The sequence below is a fragment of the Gossypium arboreum genome, chromosome 6 (genome assembly GCF_025698485.1).
Source record: "Gossypium arboreum isolate Shixiya-1 chromosome 6, ASM2569848v2, whole genome shotgun sequence".
In the NCBI taxonomy this organism is placed as follows: Eukaryota; Viridiplantae; Streptophyta; class Magnoliopsida; order Malvales; family Malvaceae; genus Gossypium; species Gossypium arboreum.
Genome location: NC_069075.1, coordinates 32,561,959 through 32,585,107, shown reverse-complemented (window position 1 = coordinate 32,585,107; position 23,149 = coordinate 32,561,959). Strand labels below are relative to the sequence as shown.

General features: G+C 38.3%; 1 protein-coding gene across 1 annotated transcript; it reads left to right on the top strand.

Annotated features, from left to right (window-relative positions):
- Nucleotides 1-5,332: 5,332 nt before the first annotated feature.
- On the top strand, nucleotides 5,333-6,716 carry LOC108466355 (uncharacterized). Its single transcript, XM_017766681.1, has 5 exons — nucleotides 5,333-5,527; nucleotides 5,602-5,688; nucleotides 5,800-5,879; nucleotides 6,132-6,280; nucleotides 6,415-6,716. The coding sequence occupies exons 1-5, from the start codon at nucleotides 5,333-5,335 to the stop codon at nucleotides 6,714-6,716; spliced, it is 813 nt and encodes a 270-aa protein (XP_017622170.1).
- Nucleotides 6,717-23,149: the final 16,433 nt, after the last annotated feature.

The following is a 23,149-nucleotide window of genomic DNA, read 5'->3' as shown; positions in this document are numbered from 1 at the left end:
GGCCACAAGGGCAAAATAGTCATTTAACACCCTAGGGGTAAAATGGTAATTTTACCCCACAAGGGTATCTCGGTAATTCTACCCTACAGGGGTATTTCGGTATTTCTACCCTACAGGGGTATTTCGGTATTTCTACCCTACAAGGGTATTTCGGTAATTCTACCCTACAGAGGTATTTTAGTAATTCTACCCTACAGGGGTATTTCGGTATTTCTACCCTACAAGGTATTTTGATATCTTACAAATCGAGAGTATTTTGATAATTTCACAAATCAGGGGTATTTTGGTAATTTTACAAACCAGGGGTATTTTGGTAATTTTGTAAACTAAGGGTATTTCAGTAATTTTGTAAATCAAGGATAAAACAGTAATTCTATAAATTGAGGGTAAAACGATAATTCTATAAATCGAGGGTAAAACGATAATTTTGTAAATCGAGGGTAAAACGGTAATTTTATAAATCGAGGGTAAAACGATAATTTTGTAAATTGAAGGTAAAATGGTAATTTTGTAAATCGAGGGTAAAACGATAATTCTATAAATCGAGAGTAAAACGGTAATTTTGTAAATCGAGGGTAAAACGGTAATTTTGTAAATCGTGGGTAAAACGATAATTCTATAAATCGAGGGTACTTTGGTAATTTTACAAGTTGAGGGTATTTAAATAATTGGTAAACTAAGGTATTCTAAACATGGATAACAATACTAATGGCCCTAAAGCCCATTCTCGGCCCAAATGGGCCCACACGCTCGTGTGGCCCTTTTAGCCCAAATCTAGCCACAAATATGAAATTCACCTAGCCTAGCCCAATATTTACTACACAATCAAACAACTTATCCAATTGGGCCCATAGTCCCATTAGGCCCACATGGCCCCTTTCGGCCCATCGCGGCCCGAAGTAGCCATCCTACAGCTAGAGTAGTAAGAAATACACACCTGATTGGAGACTGGAGTTAATCCACGCTCCGAGCACTCTTAGCCGACACCCAACCCAAACGAGCACGCCATAAAGCGAAAGGGATCAGCCAAGAAAGGTATGCGTACTCTCCCCATGGTTTGCTCTATTTACAGCCAGCTCTCCATCTACTCTTATGTTAGCTTCCCGATGTGGAATCCCTCCATCATTAGAGTTTAAATTCAACACCAACTCTTGCCGCCCCCTGTTTGTAAAATAAATGCTCTTTGCTTGCCATGGGATTCGAACCCATGCCTTCCCTCAGATGCTCCACACGCTACTTGCCACTAAGCCACAAGGCTTTTTGTGTCACAATTTCTCCAACAATATTCTTAAGGCCTACCTACTACACCCAGGGTTTGATTCACCTTAAACCAAAATTTTTGCTAGAGTCCAGGTTTGAACCCAAGACTTCTCCAACACTTCTCAGCACAATTAACCACTAAAACAAGCCTTCATTAACGAAATTTACATGCACAACAGAATATTATAAGCTGCCTTCAACCGCTCCCATGCTCAAGGCCCAAAACTTCTAGGCCCAAATTGAGGGTGTTACAAACAAAGTTTTTCAAGGCACTTCCGCAATTTAAACTGATGTAATATACCAAAGATAAACAAATTGGTAAATGTATATCGAGAAAATTTGTCAAATATTGATAAAAGGATTTAGATTCAGTGACGGATTCTTACCTAAAAGATCAATTCATTTCAAAATATTATAATGTGACACGCTAGATTCGACCGTAACGTCTAGGCCAGGTTTGGGGTGTTACATTTAATGGTATCAAAGCCAGGTTACAAAACTCGGCTGTGGTGTGGGTGGCAGAAAATTATCTTATTTTCTCTCCAAAAATGGGGGTTTTCTAAAGTTTGGTTTTTGAAATTCTTTTTTTTCTCTATTCCAACTGAACTTGACTTGTTTTTAATAATGTTATTGGAAGTGTGGCACGCCGAGTCTCCGGCACCAAATTTGTAAGTTCTTTGGTAGTATCTATTGCTTTAAACTGTAATGTTGTGCTGGAAAACTATTATAGATAGTAGTACTATACTGGAAATTTCTAGTTAGAGCAAACTGGGATCGTAGAAGACTGATAATGGTAGTGGGATCTCGATTTACGGAAACAAAACTCCAAATATTGTTTATCATAAAATATCTATTAATAATAACTGGAATTATAAACTGACAGCATAAAACTTCTAAATTCAGATAAAGCGTATTTCGATATGAGGACTAGGGGTACTTGTTAAAGGGGTACACGAGGCCATGGTAGAGGCCGAAGGGGTGCTAGAGCTGGGTCTTCAGCATCGGGTCACATGCCTGCTAGGGAGACACCGTCTTCACCAATAACTGAGACTAGGTCTCATGGTCGAGCAATTAGGGATGATGATTTGTCTCAGGCGATGCTGCGAGTTCTTGAAAGGGTGGCTAGAGCGAGTACGGGATCAGTGGCCCGGGGGTTAATTTTGGAGCGACTCAGATCCAATGGGGCGGAGATTTTTAGAGGTGTTTTTGGTGTAGCCGCGAATGTGTCAGAATATTGGTTAGAGGCTACGGAGCAGATAATGAATGATCTTGACTATACTGTAGAGCAGAAATTGAAAGGGGCAGTGTCGTTACTGCGAGATGAGGCTTACCAAAGGTGGCTCACTGTGAGGGAAGGTACACAAGCTGACCATTTGACATGGGATTTCTTTAAGATGTCTTTTCAGGGGAAATATGTGGGCTCGAGTTATGTGGACGGCCGAAGGAAAGAATTTATGAACTTGACCCAGGGGAATAAGACTATGGCGGTATATGAGGCGGAGTTTTTGCGGTTGAGACTTTATGCTCGTGGGATAGTAGCGACTGAGTATGAACGCTATGTGCATTTTGAGGACGGGCTTTGTGATAAGTTGAGAGTTCTAATAGCTCCACAGAGGGAGCAAGACTTTGTTGCTTTAGTGGAGAAAACAAAGATTGCTGAGGATGTGAAGCGCTCGAAACGCTAGAATCGTGAGAAAGATAGAGGCAGAGGTAAAAGGGATTTTGGGTCCTCGGTTCTGCAGGTAGGCCTATTAAGAGAGCCAAGTTTGATGGGCCAGTACGAGCTGGAGATCCTGTTGTTGCTACAAGACCACAGCCCTGTTCTGATTGTGAGAGATCCCATTTGGGTGAGTGCTAGAAAAAGATTAGGGCGTGCTTCAATTGTGGGTTTATGGATCATCAGGTTAGGAATTTTCCTCAAAAGGCCTACTTAGATGCAAGCTATAGGACAGGGTCATGTTCAGCCAGTGAATGATGGTCAGCCACTGAGAGGTCGTGGACAGGCTAGGGGTTGAAATGGGTTTGGACAAGGTCGTGGAGCATCAGGTAGAGGCACAGGTAATACCGAGGTGAGACAACCAGCCTTGGTTTATGCTACTCGTTGCCGAGAGGATGGTGATGGCCCTGATGTCATAACCAGTACATTCTTGATTTATAATTCACCATTTGTGACTTTAATTGATATTGGATCTACGCATTCATATGTTACGTGCATTGTGTCTGAGAAGTTGGGTGTTCAGTTTGAGAGCACTGCTAGTGAAATGACGGTGTTGAATCTGCTAGGGCAATCAGTTAGGGTGGATAAGTTGTTCAAAGAAGTGCCCTTAGAAGTTCAAAGGGTCGTATTTCCTGCAAATTTTATGGAACTGCCATTCGAGGAATTTGATATTATTTTAGGCATGGATTGGCTAGTAAAGCATCGTGCGAAGTTGGATTGTGCTGCTAAGCGGTTTGTGTTGAGGACTTTGAAGGATGAAGAGGTGGCCATAATAGGGGAGAGAAAAGATTACTTGTCTAACGTAATATCGATGTTAAGAGCCGAGAAACTGGTTCGCAAGGGTTGTGAGGATTTTCTAGCATATGTTAGCAATTCAGGGACTAAGAGTCTTTCCGTTGAGGATGTAAGAACTGTTAAGGAGTTTTCATATGTTTTTCCAGTCTTGGCTTGCCCCCAAACTGTGAGGTCAAATTTGGAATTGAGCTCTTACCTGGAACAGCTCCAATGTCCATCGCCCTATATAGGATGGCACCAAAAGAGCTAGTGGAGCTAAAGGGTCAAATTCAAGAGCTGTTAGACCGAGGATTCATTCGACGTAGTGTGTCCCCTTGGGAAACACTAGTATTGTTTGTGAAGAATAAGGATGGGTCCATGCGCATGTGAATTGACTATCGTCAACTGAACAAGCTGACCATAAAAAATAAGTACCCTTTACCGAGGATAGATGATTTATTTGATCAGTTGCAAGGAGCTGCGGTGTTTTCCAAAATATATCTTCGATCTGGGTACCATCAGCTAAAGGTTAAGGAAGTTGATGTGTATAAGACAGTGTTTAAGACTCGTTATGGCCACTACATGTTCCTGGTAATGCCGTTTGGATTAACGAATGCACCAGCTGCCTTCATGGACATGATGAACTGAGTATTTCAAACCTATCTGGATCGGTTCGTAGTAGTGTTCATAGATGATATTCTGGTGTATTCGAAAACCAAGGTGGAGCATGATGAACATTTGCATTTCTTCAAATTTTGAAGCAGAAGCAGTTGTACGGGAAATTCAGCAAGTGTGTGTTTTGGCTGCAAAAGGTGACATTTCTGGGTCACGTGGTGTCTGCCGAGGGGATTAGGGTTGATCCTTGAAAAATTGAAGCCGTATTGGGATGGAAACCACCAAAGACTATATCTGAAATTCAAAGTTTTCTAGGTTTGGCTAGATATTACAAACATTTTTTGGAAGGGTTTTCAGTGATAGCTGCACTAAATTACTGCGAAAAGGGGTGCCGTTTGTTTGGTCCAACAAATAGTAGGAGAGTTTTGAGAAATTGAAGAAAGTTTTAACTGAGGCTCCTGTTTTGATACAGCCAGAGTCTGGGAAGGAATTTATTGTTTACAGTGATGCGTCACACATTGGATTAGGGTGTGTATTGATACAAGAAGGAAAGGTGGTTGCTTATGCATCGCGACAGCTTAAACCTCACGAGGTGAATTCTCCCACTCATGATCTGGAATTAGTGGCGGTGGTGTTTGCACTAAAAATTTTGAGGCATTATTTATATGGGGAAAGAACGATTATTTTTACGGACCACAAAAGCCTCAAATACCTCCTTACTCAGAGGGAGTTGAACCTTAGGCAACAAAGATGGATTGAGTTACTTAAAGATTATGATTGTTCAATTGAGTACCATCCAGGCAAAGCTAATGTAGTAGCTGACGCACTGAGCCGTAGAGTTGTCTCTAGATTTAAGAGCAATGTTTGCTCGTCTTAGCCTGTTTGATGATGGTAGTTTGTTAGCTGAACTGCAAGTGCGACCGACTTGGACTGATCAAATTTAGGGAGAAACAATTGTTGGATGAAATGCCAGTTTCTCGTTTTCGGCAAGTGGAAAATGGTGAAACTTCAGATTTTGGACTGAATGGAGAAGGGGTGTTATGTTTTCGTGGAAGAGTGTGTATACCGAATGATTCTGGTCTGAAGCAGTCTATTCTGCGAGAGGCGCATGGGAGCCCTTATGTCATCCATCCTGGGGGAATAAGCTATACCGAGATCTTTGTGAGATGTATTGGTGGCTTGGGTTGAAACGCGAAGTTACCGATTATGTGAGTAAGTGCTTGACGTGCCAGCAGGTTAAGGCTGAGCGTCAATTACCCTCTAGATTACTGCAGCAAGTTAAGATTCCACTCTGGATGTGGAAAAGGGTAACCATGGATTTTGTCAGTGGGTTGCCCTTGACGCCTTCTAAGAAGGATTTGGTTTGGGTGATTGTAGACCGACTGACTAAGTCTGCCCATTTTATATCGGTCGACACTGATTATTCATTGTAGAAGTTGGCCAAGTTGTATATGGCTGAAATTGTAAGATTGCATGGTGTACCAGCTTCTATCATATCTAACAGAGATCCTAGGTTCACATCTCAGTTCTGAAACAAATTACATGATGCATTGGGTACATAACTGGATTTTAGTATTGCGTTTCATCTTCATACGGATGGATAGTCTGAGAGAGTAATTCAGATATTGGAAGACATGTTAAGAAGTTGTGTATTGGATTTTAGGGGCAGCTGGAAGGATTATTTACCGTTGGCAAAATTTGCATATAACAACAGCTATCAGTCCAGTATTTGAATGGCATCATATGAAGCGTTATATGGCCGTAGGTGTTGTACTCCTACTTGTTGGACTAAACTGGGTGAGCGACGAATCCTAGGGCCAAAGCTAATTGCTGATACAGAAGACAAGGTGAAGTTGATTCGAGATCGGTTGAAAGAAGGGTTTGATAGGCAGAAGTCCTATGCAGACTTAAAGCGTAAGGAGATCGAATACTCTGTGGGGATTATATCTTTCTTAAGGTATCATCGTGGAAGAAAATTATGAGGTTTGGACGGAAGGGCAAGCTGAGCCCTAGACTTATTGGGCCTTACCGGATACTTAAACGTGTAGGACCGATTGCTTATCAACTTGAGTTGCCTCTAGAGCTGGAAAGAATTCACGACGTGTTTCACATTTCAATGCTTAGGCGGTACCGCTCTGATCCCTCACACGTCGTGCCAGTTGAGGAAATTGAAGTTAGGCCTGATCTAACCATCAAGGAGGAACCAGTGCAGATATTAGAGTGTGACGTTAAAGTGCTAAGGAAGAAATCAGTTCCTCTAGTCAAAGTACTTTGGCGTAATCATAGAGTAGAAAAAGCCATGTGGGAACTGGAAGAGGCAATGCAACATCAATACCCTCACCTATTCTGATCAGATAAATTTCTAGGCCGAAATTTCTTTTAGAGGGGTAGAGTTGTAACGCCCCAAAATTTGGGGTCTGGAAATTTTTTCTTATGTTGGCACTAATTGCACGTTTGGTGAGTTGGTTAAGTGATTGGGTGTGTTTGGGGGGGCTCTGAGAAGTCCTGGGGTCAAGCTTCGGCTTTTGCAGCATTTTGTTTTGCTTTTAAAAGAGCCTGGTTGCTGGCACTTGTGCCTTATAAATAATTGTGATAGTGTTATGTCACAAAAAGCCTTGTAGCTTGGTGGAAGTGGCGTGACATAGCTATTGTGGAGAACAAGGGTTCGAATCCCATGGCAAACAAGGAGTATTTATTTTGCACTTGTGGAAGGCAAGTGGTGGAGTTGGAGTAGACTTCTAAGTGGTGGAAGTTTGAATTGGTCTTGAGTTGTTGGGAGAAGATTGTGGAGGATATCAAGGAGGGTTTTTAGGATAGTTTCAAGGAGTTGGTGAGGGGGAAGAGTTGTAGCTGAATAGGTAATTGTTGGTGCAAAATTCAGCCAAGGGGTTTTGGGATAGGCATTTTGGCAATTGGTGTTTAGGAGTAGGTACCGAACTCTTCTCTTCAACTTTTGGGTTTATTTTTTGTGTTATACTTTTTTGCCGAATTATAGGTGACTCTTTCCTCTTCTCAATTTCTTTTTCTCTTCTTCTTTGAGTCAAGATTGCCGAATCCTCTTTAGCCGAATATTGGTAACCTTTTTCTTTTGTTGTCTCAAAAATCTCTTTTCTTGTTTCTAAAGTCGAAGAAACCGAACCCAACTTTTCCTTGTTCCTTTTCATTGTTTCTTTCTCTCCTGAAGCTAGCCGATTACTTCTCTCCCGATGTGACTGAAGTGTGGGGGCCTAACCGATTCTTAATCTTTTTAATTGAGGGTAAGTGTTTCTCTAGCCGAATAGTGGGAGGCTCCTTTTTGTTTTTCCATGTTTGTTTTGGGTATTTCTTGAGCCGAATCCTCTTGGCTATCGTGAGGATAGGTTCATCTAACGTTTTCTGTCTCACTCAAATGGTGCTAGGGGGTCGTGCCGTTACCCAAGTGGGTGGGCCGAATGCTATTGCCTTTCGTTTTTAGTTCACGTCTTGGTAAGAAGTGTACTTAGTTTTAATGAAGTATTTTTAAGTTACTGAACAACTGGGATGTTAATGCTGATTGTTGTTAACAGGAGGGTGATCATTGGATAAGGGTGGTTTAATCCTTACTTGTCTTAACAAGGTAAACGATGCTTAGTTGGGGATCCATGAGTACATAGTTGGGTGGTTAACCCAAATGTTGAGAACTGACAAGGTTGAGCACGCAGGGTTCAACGTTTTTCTCTCGAAAGAGGTGTGTAACTGTACACCATTTCTGTTACTAACCAAAAGCTGAAAGGTGTGTATTCACACCCCTTTTTACTGTGAATCGGCAAAAGCTGAAAAGTCGAAACTTCGGCATTTGAGGCCTCACGAGCGTGTGAGCACTCGTGTGGTGAGCCGGGCCCACAAATCATGGGTGATAAACTGTAGAGGCCACCACAAGTGTTCTCGTGGGCTTAGGCCGTTATGGGTCTCGTTGGGCCGAAATGGGCCGTGTGGGCCCAATGGGCTCATGGGCCCACGCAGATTAAAACTCATGAAAGATGATAAATATTGGACTGGGCTGTGGAATTCACATAGCCATGACTAAATTTAGGCTAAATAGGCCACACGAGCCTGTGGGCCCACTTGGGCCGAATGTTAGGCTACGGCCCATTACACCGTTTCAACCAATTGAGTTATTAGAGCCGCTCGAGGTGACTGTAGACCTTCGAAGAGGTTGTTATCTGTACTGAGACCCCAAAATAGGTAAGATTATCGAAATACCCCTAAAGGGTAAAATTACTGTTTTACCCTTAATAGTTGGAAATGACCATTATACCCCTAGAGGTAGGGTGACTGATGAGTGTATGATATTTATATGACTGTACTGAGTATGAAACTTTGCATACACATAACATTTATGACATGATATACTGCATGGGGATTGGGATTCTGATTTGGAGGAAATCTTGATCTTGGTGGCTCGCCACAACTCATCATTACTCGTTGCTTTGCCACATTTCTTATCATCGCAACTTTCTTTGCGATATTGGTGTGTTGGCTGGATGGGTCGATTTTATCCCCACATGGTGTGTTGGTTGGTACGGTGTGGTGTGTTGGTAGGATTTGTAACGTCCCCACGCCTGAAACCATCGCCGGAGTCGAGCTTGAGGGGTTACCGAACAATATTTATCAAATTAAGAACTTCAAATCATTTATTTCTACATTCACAGCTTTCTAACTACCCGCGTCACAGTTACAAGAAAAATCATATCTCGAGTTACGAAACTCAGAATCTAGATCTGTAAATTTTCCCTAAATCTAGACTCATATATCTATTTACTAATTGTTTTCTAGAATTTTTGGTTGGGCAAATTAGTACAGTTTTATAGTTAAAGTCTCCCCTGTTTCAGGGTTCAACTACTCTGACCTCTGTGTATTTCGAATCAGATATTTCTCTATACAGAAATTAAATGACTATGAGGTTTCTTTCTATTAAAACTAGACTCAATAAAGAACCTGTACATATAAAGAAAAACTTCTAATTATTTTTGTAAAATTTATTATGAATTTTTAAAGTTAGAACAGGGGATCCAGAAATTACTCTGGCCCTGTTTCACAAAAGTTTAAATATCTCATAAAATATAATTTATAGGCCTGTTTTGTTCAATCCACATGAAAATAGACTCATTAAGCTTTAATTTCATAACTTAATCATCATTTAGTTCCATTTATACTATTTTTAGTGATTTTTCAAATTCATGTCATTGCTGCAGCAATATTCTGTTTTAAGGCAAGTTTCATCTTTCCATGAATTTTTATGAACTAGATAACCTATTAAACTTCCATAATATCAAACATGATCTAAACTAGCCATCACCATGACTTATCAATATCAAACATTTTCTCAACCAAACATGGCCATATCATAAAATTATTTAAACAAAATAAGTATATTGCTATACATGCCATACTTAAGTTTTACAAGCCATTTACCCGGATGAAAGTCCTTTGGATAGTGTGATCGAACCTTGACCGCCCCGATTCCCGAGCTGGCTTGTTCAAAACTACAGTAAATAAAGAGGAGGGAGTAAGCATAAATGCTTAGTAAGTTCATATGTAAATAACAAGTAACATAACAATACAAATTTACCAAACAACTTTAGCATGGTATCACCAAAACATATATCACATTTCTAAACATCATTCCTCATCTTACCACCTTATCATTGTTGTATCTATTTTCAACCCGAGGGTTAAGAACATACCTGTCCAAAGTGTCTATTTCACAACACTTACCAAAACGTTGCTTGCATCTTAAGTGTTCTTCCATTTCACTAGAAATTTCACCCGTTGAACACATCGGAATACAACTCGGATACACGGATAATTTGCACATAAGTGCCTCATATGTAATCAAGCTACCATGTAACCCGCCCATAAGTGAACTCGGACTCAACTCAACGAGCTCGGGCGATCGCATCCATAAGTGAACTCGGACTCAACTCAACGAGTTCGGATGCCTAGTTACATTTCACGAACTCGGACTCAACTCAACGAGTTCGGACATTCGCATCCATAAGTGAACTCGGACTCAACTCAACGAGTTCGGATGCTCAACCATCCTAGTGACATGTCACTTGTATCCTAATCTATTCCTAAGGTTCAAACGGGCGTTTTCCTCGATCACACATCTTTGCAGTCTTCCACGGAATATCGAAATCGGTACTTCGGTGATAGTTCATACTCATCAAGTAATTCACATAATTACATATTATTCAACAATAACCACAAAGCATAATATTTCATGATAATAATCAGCATCATATCATATAAACAACATTAAATTGCTTAAAATGACAATTATGTTACTACATTTACACATGAACTTACCTTGGTACCAAAATATAAAGATTTTGCAATTTAGTCCACAATCTTTTCTTTTCCTCGATCGCGACTTGAATCTCGTTTTTCTTGATCTATAATACCAAATTAATCTTATTTAATACATACATTCATCAAAATAGCATTTAATACGAACTTTGGAAAAATTACACTTTTGCCCCTAAACTTTTGCATAATTACACTTTTGCCCCTAGGCTCGGGAATTAAACTTTATTCGTTATTCTTATGTTTTATAACATGCTGATCATTTTTCCCTTGTATGGCAACATCAAATTCTCTCTCTAACATATACTTGTGACTATTAGGTATTTTTGTCGATTAAGCCCTTTTACTCGTTTTCACTCAAAACCGAGTAGCACAAGTTGTCGAACATAATTTAAAACCTCATATTCTATCATAAAACATCAAAATACACAAATTTCACCTATGGGTATTTTTCCAAATATAAACCCTAGGTTGAATTATTGCTAACATAAGCTTAATCGAGCTACCGGATTCCAAAACGTAAAGAACATTAAAAGCGGGCTTGGAATCACTTACTATGGAGCTTGGAAGCTTGAAACAAACCCTAGCTATGGAGAACCGTTCAAATTTCGGCCTAATGAAGAAGATGGACAAAATTGGCTTTTAATTTTGTTTTTAATTCATTTTAATAACTAAATGACCAAAATACCCTTACTACTAAACTTTCCAAAAATTCCTTCCATGTCCTAATTTTTTCCATGAACTTAAAATTGGTCAAATTGCTATTTAAGACCTCCTCATTAATATTCCAAAACAATTTCATACTAAAAACTTCTAGAATGCAAGTTTTGCAACTTATTCGATTTAGTCCCTATTTTCAATTTAAGCACTGTAGGCATAGAATTTCATCACGAAATTTTCACACAATCATGCAATCATATCATAATCATCAAAATAATTATAAAATTATTATTTCTATTTCGGATTTGTGGTCACGAAACCACTATTTCGATTAAGCCCTAATTCAGGATATTACAACTCTCCCCCCCTTTTAAGGATTTTCGTCCTCGAAAATCTTACCGGTAAACAGGTGTGGATATTGGTTTCTCATAGTTTCTTCAGGTTCCCATGTAGTCTCTTCTACCCCATGCTTTTGCCACAACACTTTCACAAGTGCAACACTTTTATTTCTTAATTGTTTGACTTCTCGAGCTAAAATCTTAATCGGTTCTTCTTCATAAGTCATATCCGGTCGTAGTTTAACTTCTGTCGGTGAAATTATATGGGAAGGATCCGAACGATACCGACGTAACATAGATACATGAAACACATCATGAATCTTCTCTAATTCAGGTGGTAATGCTAGCCGATGTGCTATCGGTCCAACTTTTTCAATTATTTCATACGGTCCAATAAAATGCGGACTTAACTTGCCCTTTCGTCCAAATCTAAGGACTTTCTTCCATGGAGACACTTTCAAAAATACCTTATCACCAACTTGAAACTCCATTTCTTTTCGTTTCAAATCCGCATAAGATTTCTGTCTATCTGAAGCAGCTTTCAAACAATCTCGAATCACTTTCACCTTTTCTTCGGTTTCTTTTATTAAATCAACTCCATAAATCTGACTTTCCTTGAGTTCAGTCCAATACAATGGCGTCCGACATTTACGACCATATAATGCTTCATAAGGTGCCATTTTCACACTTGTCTGATAACTATTATTATAAGCAAATTCTACCAATGGTAAGTACCTTTCCCAACTATCTTGAAATTCCAATACGCAACATCTGAGCATGTCTTCAAGAATCTGAATTACTCTCTCTGATTGTCCATCAGTTTGTGGATGAAAGGTAGTGCTGAAATTTAACTTTGTACCTAATGCTTCTTGCAACTTTTTCCAAAACTGTGAGGTAAACCTCGGATCTCTATCTGAAATGATTGACAAAGGTATCCCATGAAGTCTAACAATCTCTCGGATATACAATTCAGCTAACTTATTAAGAGAATAATCATGCGTGCGAGAATAAAATGAGCCGATTTAGTCGATCATCAACTATTGCCCGGATGGCATTTTTCTTCCACGAGTTAACGGCAACCCCGATATAAAATCCATAGTAATCCGATCCCATTTCCATTCAGGAACCATAATAGGCTGAAGTAATCCCGAAGGTACTTGGTGTTCAGCTTTCACTTGTTGACAAACTAAGCACTTTGATACAAACTCGGAAATATCTCTTTTCATTCCACTCCACCAAGACATTTTTTCAAGTCATTATACATCTTCGTACTACCGGATGAACCGCTAAACAACTATTATGTGCTTCATGCAAAATCTTTTGAATCAACTCATCATTTTTAAATACACAAATCTGATTTTAAACATCAAACAACCATCGAACCGATTACGAAATTTGATCCCGTGTCGACTTCACCAATGTTTTCTTTTGGCTAGCAAATCTTGATCATTTTTTGAGCTTGAAATCTCTTGTAAAAACATCGGTCTAGCTCTTAACTCGCTAGAATCGAACCATCATCTGAAATTTTCAACTGAGTGTTCATAACTCTCAAAGCAAACAACAACTTTCTGCTTAAAGCATCGGCAACCACATTAGCTTTTCCCGGATGATAATCGATAACAAGCTCGTAATCTTTCAATAACTCTAACCATCTTCGCTGTCTCAAATTCAAGTCTTTTTGTGACATCAAGTATTTAAGACTTTTGTGATCGGTATATACTCGGCACTTTTCACCATACAAATATTGTCGCCAAATCTTCAAAGCAAATACCACATCAACCAATTTCAAATCGTGAGTAGGATAATTCTTCTCACGAGGTTTTAACTGTCTCGAAGCATAAGCCACCACTTTTCCTTCTTGCATGAGTACACACCCCAAACCATTTAGAGAAGCATCACTATACACCACAAATTCTTTACCTGATTCGGGTTGTATCAACACTGGTGCTTCAGTTAATAACTTTTTCAATTCTTCGAAACTCTGTTGACATTCTTCCATCCATTCAAATTTAACATCCTTTCGGAGTAGTCTAGTCATAGGAGCAGCAATTATAGAAAATCCATTTACGAACCGCCGATAATACCCAGCTAGCCCCAAGAAACTTCTAACTTTAGTTACGTTTTTCGGTGGTTTCCAATCAACAATGGCTGAAATTTTACTAGGATCAACCTGTATACCATCACCTGAAACAACATGACCTAAAAATTCAACTTCCCGGAGCCAAAATTCAATTTTACTAAACTTAGCATACAGCTGCTTATCTCTCAAATTTTGCAAAACTATCCTCAAATGCTCAGCATGCTCTGTCTCATCTTTTGAATAAATTAAAATATCATCTATAAACACCACAACAAATCTGTCTAGGTATGGCTGAAATATGCAATTCATTAAGTCCATAAACACAGCAGGAGCATTTGTCAGCCCGAACGGCATAACTAAAAATTCATAATGACCGTACCTTGTTCTAAAAGCAGTTTTAGGCACATCGACTCTTTTACTCGTGTCGATAATACCGGATCTCAAGTCAATCTTTGAAAACCATGTCGCTCCTTTTAGCTGATCAAAAAATCATCAATTCTAACAGCGGATACTTGTTTTGATTGTCACCTTGTTTAACCGCCGATAATCAACACATAATCTCATAGAACCATCCTTCTTTTTCACAAATAACATAGGAGCACCCCAAGGTGAAAAACTCGATCTCACAAAGCCTTTATCAGTCAACTCTTGCAACTGCAACTTTAATTCTTTCAACTCTATTGGTGCCATTCTATATGGAGCAATCGAGATCGGAGCTGTTCCCGGTATCAAATCTATACCAAATTCTACTTCCCTGACTAGAGGCAAACCCAGTAATTCTTCTGGAAATACATCCGCAAATTCACACACAACCGGCACTGATTCAACTTTCTTTTCAACTTCTTTTGTATTAATTACATACGCCAAATAAGCTTCATAACCCTTTCTCAAATATCTCTGAGCCGACATCGAAGAAATCATACTAGATAATGCCTTTGATTTGTCTGGCTTAACCCGTAGAATTTCACCACTTTCACACTTTAATTCTATAACCTTTTCTTTGCAATTTATTATAGCATCATGCAATGTCAACCAATCCATACCCAAAATAACATCAAATTAATCAAACGGCAACAACATCAAGTCGGCCGGAAAGTAATGACCCCGAATCATTAAAGGGCATTTCTTACTTTATCAACTATCACGCATTTGCCTAGTGGATTTGACACTCTAATCATAAATTCTGTGTTCTCAACAGGTATATTCATACTAGACACCAGTTTCATGCATACATATGAATGAGTAGAACCAGGATCAATCAAAGCAATAACATTAATATCATAAAGAGAAAATTTACCTGTAATTACATCGGGTGAGGAAGCATCTTCACTCACTTTAATAGCATAAGTTCTAACCGGAGCTCTTCCCTCAGATGTAACTGCTGCATCTCTGGCTACATTCTTACTGCTTGTTTCACTTCCAGCTTTTCTCGGATACCTTCACCTCGAGTTTGCACCACTAGCTTTTACACTCTAAAATTTTTCTTTCTCAGCTCTCTCTGGGCAGTCTCTAATAAAATGATCCGGAGAACCACATCGAAAACATTCATTTGCTCTGCACGGACCAAAATGATTTCTACCACACCGCTAGCATTCGGGTTTAACAAATCTCGTATTTCCCACACTAGCCGTAGAAGTAGTTTGAGATTTAGGACCCACATTCTGCTTCTTAAAATTTCCATATGATTGCCCAGCTGAAACTTGGGAACGAGGATTCATATTTCTTGACTTTCTGGGTTGCTGTGAAGGTGCATTACTCATTGGTCTTTTCTTCCAATTTCGTGTTTCAGATTCTACCTTTTTCTTTTCCTTCAGTAGTTCTTCAGCCTTACAAGCTCGATCAACCAGTACTACTATTTCTTTCAGTTCAAGGATCCCGACAAATACCTTAATGTCTTTGTTGAGCCCGTTTTCAAATCGTCGGCACATCTTGGCTTCTGTAGGAACATATTCCCTGGCATACTTACTCAATCAAACAAACTCTCTTTCATATTTTGAGACTGTTACATTACCTTGCTTCAACTCAAGAAACTCTTTACATTTCTAATCAATAAATCTTTCACTGATATATTTCTTCCGAAACTCTTCTTGAAAGAATTCCCAGGTTACCCTCTCGTTCGGTACCACCGAAATCAAAGTCTTCCACCAATTATAGGCTGAATCTCTCAACAAAGATGTAGCACATTTCAAACATTCTTCAGGTGTACAAGATAATTCATCAAATACCCGGACAGAATTTTTAAGCCAGAACTCTGCTTTCTCTGCACCATCATCAATATTTGCTCTAAATTCTTCAGCCCCTTGTTTACGAATTCTATCAACAGGGGTTCTATGAAATTTTATCATATCCACTCCTTGAGGCATCGGAGGCATAGGTTAAGGAATTGGGGGAGGTGGGGGAGGTCGTACATTTGGGTTCGTACGAACGAACTTAGTGTACCATGCACTTATCATTTGGAGAAAGGCTTCCCGATCCCTTTCTCCTCCTCCCTGACCAACAGTAGGAGGTGGATTTTCAGTCGGTGCTGCCCCTTCAGCCGGAGCTGGCGCATTACTCTCTACTTCATCTACCACAGCTGGATCGGGATCCATTTACCATATAAAAATCATTTAAAAAGGTCAGAAGTCGTCACACTATCACAATTCATACATATGGCATGTATAGCAAAATCTGTACATAGAACACGTAGTTTGAGAACCGACTAAACCTAGCTCTGATACCACTAAATGTAACGCCCCCACGCCCGAGACCATCGCCGGAGTCGAGCTTGAGGGGTTACCGAACAATATTTATCAAATTAAGAACTTCAAATCATTTATTTCTACATTCACTGATTTCTAACTACCCGTCCACGATTACAAGAAAAATCATATCTCGAGTTACGAAACTCAAAATCTAGATCCGTAAATTTTCCCTAAATCTAGACTCATATATCTATTTACTAATTTTTTTTCTAGAATTTTTGGTTGGGCAAATTAGTACAGTTTATTAGTTAAATTCTCCCCTGTTTTAGGGTTCGACTGCTCTGACCTCTGTGTATTACGAATCAGATATTTCTCTATACAGAAATTAAATGACTATGAGGTTTGTTTTTATTAAAACTAGACTCAATAAAGAACATTTAAATATAAAGAAAAACTTCTAATTATTTTTGTAAAATTTATTATGAATTTTAAAATCAGAATAGGGGATCCAGAAATCACTCTGGCCCTGTTTCACAAAAGTTTAAATATCTCATAAAATATAATTTATATGCCTGTTTTGTTCAATCTACATGAAAATAGACTCATTAAGCTTTAATTTCATAACTTAATCATCATTTAATTCCATTTATACTATTTTTAGTGATTTTTCAAACTCATGTCATTGCTTCAGCAATATTTTGTTTTAAGGCAAGTTTCATCTTTCCATGAATTTTTATGAACTAGATAACCTATTAAACTTCCATAATATCAAACATGATCTAAATTAGCCATCACCATGACTTATTAATATCAAACATTTTCTCAACAAAACATGGCCATATCATAAAATTATTTACACAAAATAAGTATATTGCTATACATGCCATACTTAAGTTTTACAAGCCATTTACCCAGATGAAAGTCCTTTGGATAGTGTGATCGAACCTTGACCCGTCCGATTCCCTAGTGGCTTGTTCAAAACTACAGTAAATAAAGAGGAGGAGTAAGCATAAATGCTTAGTAAGTTCATATGTAAATAACAAGTAACATAACAATACAAATATACCAAACAACTTTAGCATGGTATCACCAAAACATATATCACATTTCTAAACATCATTCCTCATCTTACCACCTTATCATTGTTGTATCTATTTTCAACCCGAGGGTTAAGAACATACCTGTCCAAAGTGTCCATTTCACAACACTTACCAAAACGTCGCTTGCATCTTAAGTGTTCTTCCATTTCACTAGAAATTTCACCCGTTGAACACATCGGAATACAACTCGGATACACGTATAACTTGCACATAAGTGCCTCATATGTAATCAAGCTACCATGTAACTCGCCCATAAGTGAACTCGGACTCAACTCAACGAGCTCGGGCATTCGCATCCATAAGTGAACTCGGACTCAACTGAACGAGTTCGGATGCCTAGTTACATTTTATGAACTCGGACTCAACTCAACGAGCTTGGACATTCGTATCCATAAGTGAACTCGGACTCAACTCAACGAGTTCGGATGCTCAACCATCCTAGTGACATGTCACTTGTATTCTAATCTATTCCTAAGGTTCAAATGGGCATTTTCCTCGATCACACATCTTTACCGTCTTCCACGGAATATCGAAATCGGTACTTCGGTGATAGTTCATACTCATCAAGTAATTCACATAATTACATATTATTCAACAATAACCACAAAGCATAATATTTCATGATAATAATCAGCATCATATCATATAAACAACATTAAATTGCTTAAAATGACAATTATGTTACTACATTTACACATGAACTTACCTTGGTACCAAAATATAAAGATTTTGCAATTTAGTCCACAATCTTTTCTTTTCCTCGATCGCGACTTGAATCTCGTTTTTCTTGATCTATAATACCAAATTAATCTTATTTAATACATACATTCATCAAAACAGCATTTAATACGAACTTTGGAAAAATTACACTTTTGCCCCTAAACTTTTGCATAATTACACTTTTGCCCCTAAACTTTTGCATAATTACACTTTTGCCCCTAGGCTCGGGAATTAAACTTTATTCGTTATTCTTATGTTTTATAACATGCTGATCATTTTTCCCTTCTATGGCAACATCAAATTCTCTCTCTAACATATACTTGTGACTATTAGGTATTTTTGTCGATTAAGCCCTTTTACTCGTTTTCACTCAAAACCGAGTAGCACAAGTTGTCTAACATAATTTAAAACCTCATATTCTATCATAAAACATCAAAATACACAAATTTCACCTATGGGTATTTTTCCAAATATAAACCCTAGGTTGAATTATTGCTAACATAAGCTTAATCGAGCTAAGGGATTCCAAAAACGTAAAGAACATTAAAAGCGGGCTTGGAATCACTTACTATGGAGCTTGGAAGCTTGAAACAAACCCTAGGTATGGAGAACCCTTGAAATTTCGGCCTAATGAAGAAGATGGACAAAATTGGCTTTTAATTTTGTTTTAATTCATTTTAATAACTAAATGACCAAAATACCCTTACTACTAAACTTTCCAAAAATTCCTTCCATGTCCTAATTTTTCCATGAACTTAAAATTGGTCAAATTGCTATTTAAGACCTCGTCATTAATATTCCAAAACAATTTCATACTAAAAACTTCTAGAATGCAAGTTTTGCAACTTATTCGATTTAGTCCCTATTTTCAATTTAAGCACTTTAGGCATAGAATTTCATCACGAAATTTTCACACAATCATGCAATCATATCATAATCATCAAAATAATTATAAAATTATTATTTCTATCTTGGATTTATGGTCATGAAACCACTATTCCGATTAAGCCCTAATTTAGGATATTACAACTCTCCCCTCCTTTTAAGGATTTTCGTCCTCGAATAAACAGGTGTGGATATTGGTTTCTCATAGTTTCTTCAGGTTCCCATGTAGTCTCTTCTACCCCATGCTTTTGCCACAACACTTTCACAAGTGCAACACTTTATTTCTTAGTTGTTTGACTTCTCGAGCTAAAATCTTAATCGGTTCTTCTTCATAAGTCATATCCGGACGTAGTTTAACTTCTGTCGATGAAATTATATGTGAAGGATCCGAACGATACCGACGTAACATAGATACATGAAACACATCATGAATCTTCTCTAATTCAGGTGGTAACGCTAGCCGATATGCTATCGGTCCAATTTTTTCAATTATTTCATACGATCCAATAAAACGCGGACTTAACTTGCCCTTTCGTCCAAATCTAAGGACTTTCTTCCATGGAGACACTTTCAAAAATACCTTATCACCAACTTGAAACTCCATTTCTTTTCGTTTCAAATCTGCGTAAGATTTCTGTCTATCTAAAGCAGCTTTCAAACAATCTCGAATCACTTTCACCTTTTCTTTGGTTTCTTTTATTAAATCAACTCCATAAATCTGACTTTCCTTGAGTTCAGTCCAATACAATGGCGTCCGACATTTACGACCATATAATGCTTCATAAGGTGCCATTTTCAAACTTGTCTGATAACTATTATTATAAGCAAATTCTACCAATGGTAAGTACCTTTCCCAACTATCTTGAAATTCCAATACGCAACATCTGAGCATGTCTTCAAGAATCTGAATTACTCTCTCTGATTGTCCATCAGTTTGTGGATGAAAGCCAGTGCTGAAATTTATCTTTGTACCTAATGCTTCTTGCAACTTTTTCCAAAACCGTGAGGTAAACCTCGGATCTCTATCTGAAATGATTGACAAAGGTATCCCATGAAGTCTAACAATCTCTCGGATATACAATTCAACTAACTTATTAAGAGAATAATCTGTACGTACCGGGATAAAATGAGCCGATTTAGTCGATCATCAACTATTGCCCGGATGGCATTTTTCTTCCACGGAGTTAACGGCAACCCTGATATAAAATCCATAGTAATCCGATCCCATTTCCATTCAGGAACCATAATAGGCTGAAGTAATCCCGAAGGTACTTGGTGTTCAGCTTTCACTTGTTGACAAACTAAGCACTTTGATACAAACTCGAAATATCTCTTTTCATTCCACTCCACCAAGACATTTTCTTCAAGTCATTATACATCTTCGATCTTGCCGGATGAACCGGTAAACAACTATTATGTGCTTCATGCAAAATCTTTTGAATCAACTCATCATTTTTCGGTACACAAATCTGATTTTTAAACATCAATCAACCATCAGAACTGATTCTGAAATTTGATCCCGTATCAGCTTCACACTGTTTTCTTTTGGCTAACAAATCTTGATCATTTTTTTGAGCTTCAGAAATCTCTTGTAAAAACATCGGTCTTGCTCTTAACTCTGCTAGAATCGAACCATCATCTGAAATTTTCAACTGAGTGTTCATAACTCTCAAAGCAAACAACAACTTTCTGCTTAAAGCATCGGCAACCACATTCGCTTTTCCTGGATGATAATCGGTAACAAGCTCATAATCTTTCAATAACTCTAACCATCTTCGCTGTCTCAAATTCAAGTCTCTTTGTGACATCAAGTATTTAAGACTTTTGTGATTACTCGGCACTTTTCACCATACAAATAATGTCGCCAAATCTTCAAAGCAAATACCACATTAGCCAATTCCAAATCGTGAGTAGGATAATTCTTCTCATGAGGTTTTAACTGTCTCGAAGCATAAGCCACCACTTTTCCTTCTTGCATGAGTACACACCCCAAACCATTTAGAGAAGCATCACTATACACCACAAATTCTTTACCTGATTCGGGTTGTATCAACACTGGTGCTTCAGTTAATAACTTTTTCAATTCTTCGAAACTCTGTTGACATTCTTCCGTCCATTCAAATTTAACATCCTTTCGGAGTAGTCTAGTCATAGGAGCAGCAATTATAGAAAATCCATTTACGAACCGCCGATAATACCCAGCTAGCCCCAAGAAACTTCTAACTTTAGTTACGTTTTTCGGTGGTTTTCAATCAGCAATGGCTGAAATTTTACTAGGATCAACCCGTATACCATCCCCTGAAACAACATGACCCAAAAATTCAACTTCCCGGAGCCAAAATTCAATTTTACTAAACTTAGCATATAGCTGCTTATCTCTCAAATTTTGCAAAACTATCCTCAAATGCTCAGCATGCTCTGTCTCATCTTTTGAATAAATTAAAATATCATCTATAAACACCACAACAAATCTGTCCAGGTATGGCCGAAATATGCGATTCATTAAGTCCATAAACACAGCAGGAGCATTTTTCAGCCCGAACGGCATAACTAAAAATTCATAATGACCGTACCTTGTTCTAAAAGCAGTTTTAGGCACATCTGACTCTTTTACTCGTAGCTGATAATACCCAGATCTCAAGTCAATCTTTGAAAACCATGTCGCTCCTTTTAGCTGATCAAAAAAATCATCAATTCTTGGCAACGGATACTTGTTTTTGATTGTCACCTTGTTTAACTGCCGATAATCAACACATAATCTCATAGAACCATCCTTCTTTTTCACAAATAACACAGTAGCACCCCAAGGTGAAAAACTCGATCTCACAAAGCCTTTATCAGTCAACTCTTGCAACTGCAACTTTAATTCTTTCAACTCTGTTGGTGTCATTCTATATGGAGCAATCGAGATCGGAGCTGTTCCCGGTATCAAATCTATACCAAATTCTACTTCCCTGACTAGAGGCAAACCCGATAATTCTTCTGGAAATACATCCGCAAATTCACACACAACCGGCACTGATTCAACTTTCTTTTCAACTTCTTTTGTATTAATTACATACGCCGAATAAGCTTCATAACCCTTTCTCAAATATCTCTGAACCGACATCGAAGAAATCATACTAGATAATGCCTCTGATTTGTCTGGCTCAACCCATAGAATTTCACCACTTTCACACTTTAATTCTATAACCTTTTCTTTGCAATTTATTATAGCATCAGGCAATGTCAACCAATCCATACCCAAAATAACATCAAATTAATCCAACGGCAACAAAATCAAGTCGGCCGGAAAGTAAAGACCCCGAATCATTAAAGGGCATTTCTTACTTCCTTTATCAACTATCATGCATTTGCCTAGTGGATTCGACACTCTAATCATAAATTCTGTGTTCTCAACAGGTATATTCATACTAGACACCAGTTTCATACATACATATGAATGAGTAGAACCAGGATCAATCAAAGCAATAACATTAATATCATAAAGAGAAAATGTACCTGTAATCACATCGGGTGAGGAAGCATCTTCATGCGCTTTAATAGCATAAGTTCTAGCCGGAGCTCTTCCCTCAGATGTAACTGCTGCATCTCTGGCTACATTCTTACTGCTTGTTTCACTTCCAGCTTTTCTCGGATACCTTCCCCTCAAGTTTGCACCACTAGCTTTTACACTCTAAAATTTTTCTTTCTCAGCTCTCTCTGAGCAGTCTTTAATAAAATGATCAGGAGAACCACATCGAAAACATTCATTTGCTCAAGACGGACCAAAATGATTTCTACCACACCGCTAGCTTTCGGGTTTAAGAAATCTCGTATTTCCACACTAGCCGCAGATAGTCCGAGATTTAGGACCCACATTCGCTTCTTAAAATTTCCATATGATTGCCCAATTTGAAACTTGGGAACGAGGATTCATATTTCTTGACTTTTGGGTTCTTTGTGAAGGTGCATTACTCATTGGTCTTTTCTTTCAATTTCGTGTTTGA

Coding starts and splice junctions, on each gene's coding strand:
- LOC108466355 (XM_017766681.1), top strand. CDS start 5,333: ATGCCAGTTTCTCGTTTTCGGCAAGTGGAAAATGGTGAAACTTCAGAT. Junction 5,689..5,799: donor AAAGGGTAACCATGGATTTT/GTCAGTGGGTTG, acceptor TATTCATTGTAG/AAGTTGGCCAAGTTGTATAT. Junction 5,880..6,131: donor ATATCTAACAGAGATCCTAG/GTTCACATCTCA, acceptor ATATGGCCGTAG/GTGTTGTACTCCTACTTGTT.